General features: G+C 40.5%; 1 protein-coding gene across 1 annotated transcript; it reads right to left on the reverse strand.

Moving 5' to 3' along the window:
• Window positions 1–3,902: 3,902 nt before the first annotated feature.
• On the reverse strand, window positions 3,903–12,024 carry SLBP (stem-loop histone mRNA binding protein). The gene is made up of 8 exons (XM_074903726.1): window positions 11,923–12,024; window positions 11,272–11,400; window positions 8,738–8,842; window positions 8,148–8,207; window positions 7,780–7,911; window positions 7,018–7,167; window positions 5,599–5,683; window positions 3,903–4,856 (listed from the first exon to the last, which is right to left on the reverse strand). Exons 1-8 carry the CDS (start codon window positions 11,964–11,966, stop codon window positions 4,740–4,742), a joined length of 822 nt encoding a protein of 273 aa, XP_074759827.1. The 5' UTR covers window positions 11,967–12,024; the 3' UTR covers window positions 3,903–4,739.
• Window positions 12,025–12,071: the final 47 nt, after the last annotated feature.

Here is a 12,071-nt window from a genome sequence, read left to right on the forward strand (position 1 = left end):
GAATTAAGTTCTCTAAGTAGCTGAAGCAAGGGGGAATAATTCATGGGACTAAAGACACAACTATAGATGCCCAGCTGCTTCAGGATAAATCTGAGCCTGTTTCACAAACAGCTACTGAACACAGACCAGCTACATTTCTAGGTTGAAATGTTTAACCAACACATACCTAGTTCCTGGGTAAGGATGCATGACAAACAGCACCTAAGGTTGGCTTTTAAGAAAGCCAGCAGAATTATCTGTAAATTAGATGGAGCACATTAGAAGAAAAGAAAGCAAGGGATGAATTAGCACAGAAAAAGCACAGTAACACAGGACCTTACTCTCTGAAGCAGAAGTGACATGGCATAGCTCTGAAAGGTGCAAGGACAGAACACAGATGGAACTGAGAGCAGCACAGTGAGAAGCACTGCTCCTCACAGCAGGGCAGCTCTGCATGCAAGCACGATGCTTACAGGGCAGGCTGGGTGCAACGCTGAGAGCACCATGATCATACCCCAAGGCCTGTGCTCAACATCTTGGCTGACTAGTAGCAGGTTAGTTGGATCTGTCTCAAATTATATAGAAGTTTATGGACTAACCACTGAGGAGTGACTCTGCAGAAATTTAAAAGCATCTCAAGACATTTGCCAAAGCTGAACTATTTGTTGTATGCTCCATTATAACAGAAAAATACTAGTCTCAGTTGTTTGCCTACTACCTTTCTACACTGCATTGGTATTAGGGTTTTTCACAGTGTTTTCCACACATACTCCCATACCTGAATCTTTTAATGAAAGACTCCTACATTTCCTCCTCCAATACAGATTCCAAACAACACACATCACAAAATCATAAGGACTGTCACAGAGAAATTACTCAAAAAGATCAGGGTTGATTTAGGGTTTTTTAAGGGGGAGTGGAGGGTGTTGGTTTTTCAAATTGTTTTAATAGTGTTTGGGTATGTATTATCTTGTCGCCAAGAACCACATTAACAGTCTCAGATTGTATACCTAGATATTTTCTGGAATTAATACTTCTTGTGAGGTTATGAAAAAGCTTAATAAAAATTGATTTTCAGAGACATTGACATTTTTGAGACTAGTAGAACACCAAACTTTTGTTCAGTAAGCTCTGAAATACATGCATGTCCTCTAGCTGTCTCAGTGGATAATTACTGAGTTCAACATAGAATCACAGGTTGGTTTGGGTTGGAAGGGACCTTAAAGATCCCCTAGTTCCAACCCCCGTGCCCTGGGCAGGGACACCTTCCACTAGAGCAGGTTGCTCAAAGCCCCGTCCAACCTGGCCTTGAGCACTGCCAGGGAGGGGGCAGCCACAGCTTCTCTGGGCAACCTGGGCCAGGGCCTCACCACCCTCATAGTGAAGAATTTCTTCTTTACGTCTAATCTAAATCTGCCCTCTCTCAGTTTAAAACCATTAGCCCTCATCCTATCACTCTCCCCACCTCTCCTGCAGCCCCTTTAAGTACTGGAAAGTCACTACAAGGTCTCCCTGGAGCCTTCTCCAGGCTGAAAACCCCAGTTCTCCCAGCCTGTCCTCACAGGGGAGGTGCTCCAGCCCCGCTCAAGCACATCCCTGTCCTGCTGATGTTGGTACCCCCAGAGCTGGACACAGCACTCCAGGTAGACTCTCATGAGAGCAGAGGGTGAGAATCCCCTCCCTCGCCCTGCTGGCCACACCTCTCTTGATGCAGGCCAGGATAGAGTTGGCTTTCTGGGCTGCAAGCATACACTGCTGGCTCGTAGTCAAGTTTTTCATTCACCAACATTAAGTCATTCTCCTTAGGCCTGCTCTCAATCCACTACTCGCCCAGCGTGTATTTGTACTTGGGATTGCCCTGACCCATGTGTATTATTATTTAGAAACTAGGTGTAAGTAACCTGATCCTTTGAAAGTCTCTAAACAATCTTTTAAATATTGCCAAACATGTTGGATCAGTGGAAACTACAGTGGTGTAGAAAAACTTTGAAAAAAAAAAAATCATTCTACTGGTTGTTCTGATACTCAGGTACAGATTAACATGCCACCACACCCTGCATCCCCTTAAAAATCTCATCTGATTTATTCTCTTCTAGCGTAGAGACTCCAATACTGCCTAATTCTGTTTCTCTGCATAAAGGATTAAAGTTATTGATTTACTCCAGGATTATGTAAAGTGGTATTTAACACGGCCCATGTTACTCAGAATAAATTACATGTATCTGTTAGTAGCTCAGAACTTAGCTGATTTAAGACATCCTGAACAGTCTGGGTATACCCTTGACGAATTCTGCCATTTAATTTGACCAAAATTTAGATATAGCCTGATGTTAAAAACAGCATGACTAGAAGCCAATTCACTGCATAGCCATGCCAGTATAACACCACCAAACTAGACAGCCTGAGTATTACTACTCACTCCAGCAAGTGTTTAAGCAGCATGAGCACCTGTCTCCTGATAACATGCAAACTCTAACTCATCTAAGTGTCAACTACTAACCGTTCTTCAAGTTTATGAAAACCAAATCAAGTTGACGCAAAATGCTACTTTCCAGGTATGCAATATGTAGTCTGCTACAGAAATCTTGCCCTACTCATACCACACTGGGTAAAAACACATCTTCTAACATTAATACTTTATTCTAGACTGATATTCAACCATGTGAACTATTCATAGCTTATTTAAGAAATGAATAGTTTTGTTCTTGGCTTCACATTACTCATTGCTAACCTTTAAAACACCCAGAAGTAACACACATTCTAAAAAAAACCTCTTACAAAAATAGTTTAATATCATCAGTTACTAACTGTCAAGTGGCACAGAGACAGACCTGCATTAAGCTTTAATTGCCTCACTCAGATGCATTAACCATTAATAAAACCTAATATTAACTAGCCATGACATGAAATAGTGTTCTCAAGCAGCTTCACACACAATTGTCTGTCAGGCCTATTGTCAAAGTTAAAAACCAAGACACTCAGAACAGTTACTGTGCTACCTGTAAAGTCTAGTTTAAGCCCCTTTTAGCCATTATGTAGAAGCCTTAAGTAAAGGGATCAGATGATTCTCTAGTTACACATGAAAGAGTTTGGCTTGACCTTCAGATCACTTTTATTGAAGGGGATATATATAAAAAAAGTTCTAAAGCAAATTGCAGTTCAAGCTGCAATTAGGTACTACACATCAAAACCACTTAAGAACAATCAGGGACAGTGTGGCTGGAAAATGTGCCACAAGAAAAGCAATCTGGAGAGGGCAGAGAGGGCTTACTCCAGGTAGTAAGCAAGACAAACTATCATTTTGCTGCCTTCTCTGGAGAAAAATACATTCTAGGAAGGCTGTCTCCTGAACACCAGAGCATAGCTCCAACCTTATCCCAACACCACTGCTTCCTCCTGAAAGTTTCCCCATCAGATCAAGCTCCCAGATTTTAAGAGTGCCTAACAAATTAGATAGCTAATAATATTGCTTACAGCTAGGATACACAATTGCGTTGAAAAGTTTAAGTGTCTCCACTGAGCCTGTGTTGTAACACCAACACTCAGAAATTCCATTTTATAGATAAAACCAGGTGAGGTGACTTTAACAAAAGGTCCTGTAGAATAAACAAGATTGAAGTGCTCACCTAGCTCTTCTAGCAGTTTTGGTAACCAGCTAATGGACATCTACTAAACTGCTTCTACAGAGCCTGCAGGTGGCCAACAACAAGCTTACCCATTATAACTCGTAAATTCATTCCAGTGCCTGCACACAAATAAATAGTTTTTAAGGTCTCCCACAAAGTCAGAGGATGGTGCTAACACACACATCCTAGCCTAGTATCAGTCTCAGATACATGGCTTTCAGTATTTTCCTTGCATTTTGTTATCCATGGAACATCACTAGTAGGAAAAAAGTTGAAGAGTCATTAAGTAAACGCAATTCTGTTTATTTTCCAGCAACATCCCATACAAAAGCAACAAACATTAACTGCTTTCAGCAGAAAATCTGTACAGTGTTAACATTTACAACAGTTTTTACATTTAAAAATCAGCAACTTAAAAAGAACCAAGCACTTTCCCTAGACACTGTTGTCTTGACTGTATTAATAAAGGACTCATGACTAAGTAAAAATTTAAAATTCAGGCTACTGCTTCTTCAAGCATTATTGCCTAGGCTTTACCATATTGACCACCAATTGCTTAAGAGTATTTAACTTCCAACTGTTTCTGAAACATTTTTGCAAATAATCTTTTTTTTTTTTTAAAAAAGGCAGTTAATGACAGTAAATAACTGCAGTAGATGAGTTTACTAGTACTAATCAGCAATATGGTTCAGCTACCACTTTTATTACTTCGAGTCAGATATTTGTAGAAGACCCAAATGGAGAAGCAAGGTAACAGAGATGCTCAAACATACCTCCCTACTTTGCTCTTAATCTGCAGGTGGATAACTGAAATTATGGACACAATGCAGGGTAGGAAATCAGTAAGATCTTGCTGTACTATTTGTAATTACTTGAGGATAGCACTGCCTTTGGCTAGTTTTTCTATTTAAAGGTTTTACAAAAACAATCTGATATACATAAATTAAAACTTAAAAAGAAGTCACACAACTGCATAGTATTTTTACATCAGTTTGGTCCAGAGAAAAGGTAGACAAACCACAACTTAGAGGACAGTCTTCAACTTTAAGCTTTCTTACTATTAACAGTTCATAAATCAAGCTAACCTCTCAAATTTAAAAGAAACTTCCTCTAAAACAGTTTGCATGCAACTATTTAACTCACAGTATCAAAATCTTTAAGTGGTTCACCCAAACACACTTCCAAGTCAAATTCACCTTCTGCTTGATAGTCAACATGTCTAACTTTGGTGGAAGTGCCAGAACAGGTATCCTGGAATACAAAGCCAGTTAATAATCAGCAGTTAAATACAGGTTTAGTTACACAGTAATTCAGTTCACTTCTGTACTTAATTTGGACCACCCTATAACAGAGGCTTAAAAACACTTTAGAGGCCATACAAAAACCGAAGGCTAGTCTTATGATTAAAGAGATTTAAATAAAGGCTTCTTCCCATTCAAGCACGTTCTAAGATGTCTTGCAAATGTTTTCAGGATCTGTATGTATACATTAAAACATTATACAGATTCAATATACATCAGAGAAACAAACCCAGTAAGAAAAACATTTCTAGATCTTCACTGAAGATTACCACTCAGCTGTACTGAATGCTTTCTGGATACAAAAGGAGCCTACTTCAAAAAGTCTGACTGTGCCAAGAAAATGACATCTTATTTTAACATTAGATATTGCAATCTAAAAAGTAGTATTTCCACCGTACATTACAGTTCATAACTGACATGCTTTGAACAGATAAATTTTCTTTTGCAGGCTATGAAAAATGAGCTATCTGTCATTTGAGATGGTCACTTAAGTTCTAACTCTAAATTCAGACTACAGAGGGATGTTGCCTATAGCTGGGGAAATGCCTGAATTTAATGATTGCTCAGCTTTATAAACAGGTCCTAAAGACAGGAAGTTATGGAATTTCTCATGTATTCAGGCTACTCTGGATAAAATTCTAAATAAAGACCAATTATTAACAAATATTTATGCAAATGATTGATATACTTACATCATTATCTTGACAGCTTGTTTGAGATTCAGTAGAATTGCTTCCAACAGATTCTGTCTCCATCTCACCAAGGTCAACAGGACTACTATAAAATAATTCAAAAGAATACAGCTTAAAACAAATTCAATTTTTAGTAGTAAGTTGCACTTCGTAGGTGCAGTTCTGAAAATACTGGCCAAACAAGAGCTAAGAGACCTACAGAGATTATAAGGGCAGTGGTGGCAAACTGCAGAGACCAAACAGAATAGCAGGTCAACTCAATACAGCCAAAATGGTCAAGGACTAAATTAAAGTCTTGAGATTGAATACAGCAACTTGTCAAAGACAAATACCCAACATTCAAACAATGCTTCAACACAAGTGACAAATGTTATGGAAGAGCAAGTAATTTGTTTTGTTTTTTTTTTTTCCAAACAAGGTTTTCATCAATTTGTTTTGCAAGAGATTTAATAGCCACTATAATTAGACCCCAGCATTTGAAGACAGACTAATATTCCAACACCAACATATACAGTAGGCTTCAGGCTGAAACACCAACTCCCTTCACATCGACTACAAGTAAAAGGAAGCTAAAAGCAAGCCTTTGCTTTGAGATCCCATTACTCCACAATGATTTTAAAATCAGCAGCACTGTTAGGGAAAAACAATAGTTTATTGCCACAAAACTGTTTCCTGATGAATTAGCTACATCTGTGTTCACTTCATTCTGTAGCCCCAGAGTTTTATTTTGGATGTTGCCTTACCAGCTTTGTTGCTCTCTATAGAGGAAAATAACTAGTTGCATTATTCTGTATCTCCTAGAGCAGAATACCAAGTAGCTTGGAGCGTGAACACTTGTGACCATGGTTTTACCTTAACGGTACCTTGAGGTGATTTTACAAGTACTTTCCTTCCTCTCTGCTCAAGAACCAACAATTTATACCACTGTTCTTGAACTAGTGAGGTTATGAGACAGGTTCTCATCCATTGCACTGGTCCAAGCTCAATATTCATGAGATCTGTCAATTAGCAAGACCTCTCCAGCACTGCTTCTACCACCAATTAATCTGCAGACTGCTCTGAAAGAATCAGCTTGCCTCCATGGTGTGGTATTTTCTTTTATAGAGCACTGCAGAATGAGCTCCGATTTCACCCAGTGGGCATACATTAAAGAAGGGAGAGATATATATGTATGCCCTTGTAAGGATACTGTGTAAGTCTAGTCCCACCAACTAGGTTCAGAAAGCTATTAGTTATTTTGACCAAGAAGGAACTGAAGAGCACCAAGTATGGACAAGTCACTAGGGAAAACATTCAGCAATCACTGACTTGTCTCAAAAAGGGCTACGCTGTTTGTTTTATGGGGGTTTTGTTTGTTGGGGGGGCTTTTTATTTTATATATGAATTGTTATAAAGCTATCCTGCACGCTGTATACATACATTTCTTGCAGATCACATCCTTCTTCAGTAGGTGGATCCCAGGAATGCAGGGCAACTTTCCATAGTTTAATCTGCTGATCCCATGACCTACGGCTGTACTTCTTAAATTTGTTTGGAGTTCTGGGATGAACTCCTGGTATGCGATGGCTTCTATTCAGATATCAGACATGAAAGATTCATTAGTGTTTTTCACATATAACGTGCAGTTTTAAATATTAAGACTGACTGCCTGCTACACAGGTTCATTACAATGGAGCAAATTCTAAGTTAATATATTATTTATGGGAAAAGACTACTGTGCAATTCCAGCACTACAAGTGAAAAGTTGTCAGCTCTATATGAGCCTTGTAGTGTTTCTGAGTCAAATGAAAAAAGAAAGGATTATCAATCATAGGTCTGAAAACCTCATTCCAAACTGAAAAGCAACTGTAGCCCATTTAGTCTTTTAGTTTACTAACAAGAAAACTGACTGCAAAAATTAATTTCCTCTATTTGACAAGAGCAACCAAAAGAACTTTCACTCACTCCAATTTCTGCAGCGTGAGAAAGTCTGAAGAGATATATATTCCTCATGTACTGACCAGTAAAGAAAATCCACATCTCATTCTACTGTTAGTGTGACTTAGCAGTTAAAAAACGTCTTAAGTTTAATTTGTAGATGCCTTCTATTTGAATGTGTCTCTGATACCAAGTTTAGTATGTTAATGAACAGGTATGACTTATAATCAAACATCTAGTTTTCCAGTAACTCAAGCAGCTTACCTAGGAACTTCTTTAATGTATCTATCATATGCAATGGTGTTTTTTCCATAGTTTATCTGTTTTTGTCTTCTCATCAAAACCACTTCATCTGTCTCAAGTTCTACTGTCACAGTGGACTCCTTTGAATCAGAACTAAAGAAAAAAAACATTGTAGATTTGTGACTACTAGAAAACAAGCAACACTCAAACCCATGTGTAGAAGACTATAAAAACACGTTAAAAACTTTTCAAAGGAATGCTTAGGATGTTACTGAGCTACAATGTTGGAGCAGACTTTAAATTAATTATTTTAAGAAGCAACATGGTACATGTGAAAATTCAGACCTGTTGTCAGTATTTTCCTCAGGTAAGCTAGAAATTTAACCTACCTTCCAGAGGAGGACTTCCTTTCTCTTGAAAATTCATTTATCAGGAGTTTTCTTCTGTATCTGTAAGAGTTCAAATCAGTATAAAGAATATACATACACAAAGAGAACTTGCAAGGCTGCACTGTTATAGCTAATAGTTGATTTGACTTCTCAGCTAAACAGCAGTCTTGAAGTCAACCCAGACACTGTAAACGTCTTTCCACTATGGAATGGATGTTTCAGTTTCTCCCGCTCCAAAAAAATAATTGAGGACTTTTCTCTTCCTAACTCTTTCTCCTAAAAATCTTTTCATAGCAATGATATGAAAAAACAGTAATTAGTAAAACGACATTCAAAGTAATTCAATCTAAAAGATTCAAGAAATGTTTCTTCCAAAAGGGAGATACTGATACACATCAACTCTCCAGAGAGTATGCTATGTCTTTCCTGCAGGACTTAAGCCAAAGCTGACCTGAAAGCAGCAGACAAGCAGCTAAGGTTGGTCTGCTTTTACTACAATGGTGAATTTAAAAATAAAAGTCAATACAGATTCTGCAAGACAACTACCATTTCCCTCCTTTCCCCACTTCATCTTAAATACCCATGGGTACCTTGCCATTTCTTTGTTAACACTGGTCCTCATTTCATCTTCCTCCACTGCAGTTCCCCAGTCTGAACACCGGGAAAGGGGTCCTGGGCCTTCTGGTGTTGTAAAACTAGAAAGGATAAAAAAAGCCTCTACCTTAAAATTTTATTTTCTTGTATTTCCCACCCCACACCCAGCATCTCCCCCATTCACAGCTGGATAGTATTTAACATCCTCATTCTTAGTACTCACAATGGCTGTGAACATCTTGTATTGTTCTGTTAAAATGTCACCATCTTAAAATTACGCCTCAGTTAAGAGCTCCACCTTGAGGTTGTGGGGTTTGGAGTTTATGTTGTTGGGTTGGTTGTTTTCTTAAAAAGTTTATGCAGGTATCTATAGAAACATACCACGGTAACATATAACCTAGACTACACTTTCAATAACTTTAAGCCAGTGTCCTTCAGAAAACGGTATGTGAAATAGCTTAACTCATTTACTCATTTTCACTCCACTAAATGAGTTAAATATGTATGCTTTCATGACTGCAGACTCGTTAGCTATGAGAGACAAAAGTTAGAACACAGAATTAAATTGGACAGCTAATTAAAATTACACAATAGCACTAGGAGTTTCTCCCTGTGAAAATATACCTAGTAGAGAAGGCAAAGGCACTAAAAAAGCAGTCAATTTTCAGCTAGTAAACAGATTTACTATGACTTTGCAAACTGGTATTTAACAACTTTATTGTAGCCCATTAGCATCATGAGCAGAGTCAGATTATTGCAGGGGAATAAGCTTATATCCCTTCCCAGCCAACAATAGTTTCTACATTCAGATTATTAAGTATGTTTTCCAGTTTCTGCCCTCCTGATTTTCCTAAAATACAAACTAAAAACTGTATCTACAGAAACACTCTGGCAACTTAGCAGGATTCTGTGCAAAGAAGTCCCTTGAACTGAGGGAATTAGATCCATCTACACTAAAACCAGTTCCAACTCCCCTCCTACTTACCAGCTCAAAAACTGGCTTGCACTACTTGGAAGGTTTTGTTAAGTTCAAACTAAAAGTTCTTTTCAGATGAAACCTAGTTATCAACTCAGGAAAATTAAAAATCCATAGCAAACAGTACTGGTCCCTCTGTTTAACCTTCAAGGATTTTAAGCATTTGCTTATATTTATTTCTAATTTTGCAGAAAACAGAGGCCACATTTAGTTATTGCTCTCCCATGGTAGAGAACAGCCTAGTCCCACAAGTACCCAGTTAGTCTCACGATCTGAGCTTTTTCCTCAACGTGGTGTTATATCTTTTTATCCTTGTTGGATTCTGTAACTGCACTGTGTATACAAAGAATGAGGGAGAACAGGGGAGGGTCTACAGCTTTTTCTCTTGATTATTTGCTCTGGTGCCAGGTATACTGAGCTTGGCTATCTTTTTCAAAACTCTCATCCCCACGAGTCATTTTACACTTGGCGATCAGCTCTGGTGCTGTGCTAGGACTGCAAGTGGTGCTCAAACTCTGCCAGAGGAGCAGAAACACAAGGCTATAACCATGATCCTCTTCATATCTAAAATTTTATTTTGACAAAGTTGAATTAGCATAAACAAGAAGTAGTTGTAATGCAGGAAGAGAACAATGTCAATCAGAGCTGAATCCAAAGAAAACCATAAAGTACTCCTGCTCAATTCAATACTGGAAGACACACAAAAGTATTGCTTACTTAGGTTCAAGCTGATGAAACAATCTATAAAGTTTCATCCTTGTACTCCTACTCAGACATGCTTCCTGAAGTTAATTGCATTTACCCTGGATATTATAATCTGAGCCACTAAGCAATGTCTTCCCCGCTTATTATCAGCAAAGAAAGATGGGTAGCTACAGGGCACAACCCATTTCATTTAGATTAGAAATCTAGATTCAATTAACTGGGCTGCAGGCCACAACTCCCATCCACTGAGACAAGGCACTAAAGGGACCACGGCATGAATAGCTCAGATGTAGCCAGTGATATAAAAGAAGATTCTCTCACTAAACTTATATTTAAACATGCTGGGAAATGATAAGGAAGGCAGCGAGCAGCAGTATAAACAGAAAACGACCTCAAAAGTGGACCCCACCACACATGTGCTGACAACTTCTCAAGATGGTCTGTACTGCCTTCAGAGATATGCAGACAGATGACTTAAAACCTGAATTTTTAATTTGTCATCTTGTTTAATTTTACCACGACAGTATGTACAGTCTATATCCACAAACAAATATAATTGGCTCGTGCAGTCATTGCTTCATGACAAACGGCAGTAAGCAAGCATGAAATAGGACAGAAAATTATGGAGAACATAAATCAAGACAAAACTGAAAAACATTTATTCTTAAGAAGTGACTCCAAGGTAAGAGCACCGCATTAAGTGTTTTCTCCTCCTTTAAGACCAGCTATTTATGGTGGAGAAGTGACTTATAAATAGGCAGGGCTTGAAAGGCCGAGTACAATTGCCTATTCAACAGCTTCTGATGAACAAAAGCGCAGAGAGTTGTTCCTATTGCAAGCACTACCTACCTGTCCAACCTGTTGTCAGAAGGCCTGTACATGTTTTCATCAAAAACGGATGAATCGGATTCAGTCTTTCTCCGCTTTCCATCCGCGCCACGTTTCCTTCCCTGGGACCAGCGAGGCGGAGGCTGTGGGCTGGCAGCAGACAAGCCAAGACAACGTGAGCACGCTAAGCGGTTTTACTTTATTAACCTCTTCGAAAAGGCATACGGACAGCGCGGGTTATTCGCTAATTTTACTTCGACAAATCAAGCTGAGAGACACCAACGGCCGCGGGCTCTGGGAGCCCCTCAGCGGGAGGCGCCCCCACGCAGGGCAACGCTATTAACGGGCAGCGGCGGGCACGGGAGCCCCGGGCGCCGTCGCCCCTTCCCCCGCCGCGGGAGCCTCGGCGTGCTCCCCCGCGCCGCTTCCCCTGGGGCTCCCGCACTCCGTGAGGGGCGGCCGCCTTGGCCCCGCCGCCCAACGTGGCGGCCCCGCCCGCGGAGGCCACACGCAAGTGCGCGGAGGCCGCGGTTCCCCCCCCCCCGGCGCGGAGCCCACCTGAGGGACGGGGAGGGGGGGGGCTCGCCGCTGCCCGCCGCCCCGCCATCGGGGCGCGGGGGGAAGGAGAGGAGGGGGGAGCACCGGTACCGCCGCCCCCCGCGGCAGCCTTACCTGCTCCTCGTGCCGCCGTACGGGCTCCTCTGGCGGGCGGACATGGCGCGGGGTGTCCTTCCTCGGGCGGGCTGGAGGGCAGCAGCCGCCTTCTCGCTCAGCCCCTTCGCATCTCCCGCCAGCGCTGACTGACACCGCCCGCCCCGCCT

Source organism: Athene noctua, chromosome 4, assembly GCF_965140245.1.
Source record: "Athene noctua chromosome 4, bAthNoc1.hap1.1, whole genome shotgun sequence".
Classification (NCBI taxonomy): Eukaryota; Metazoa; Chordata; class Aves; order Strigiformes; family Strigidae; genus Athene; species Athene noctua.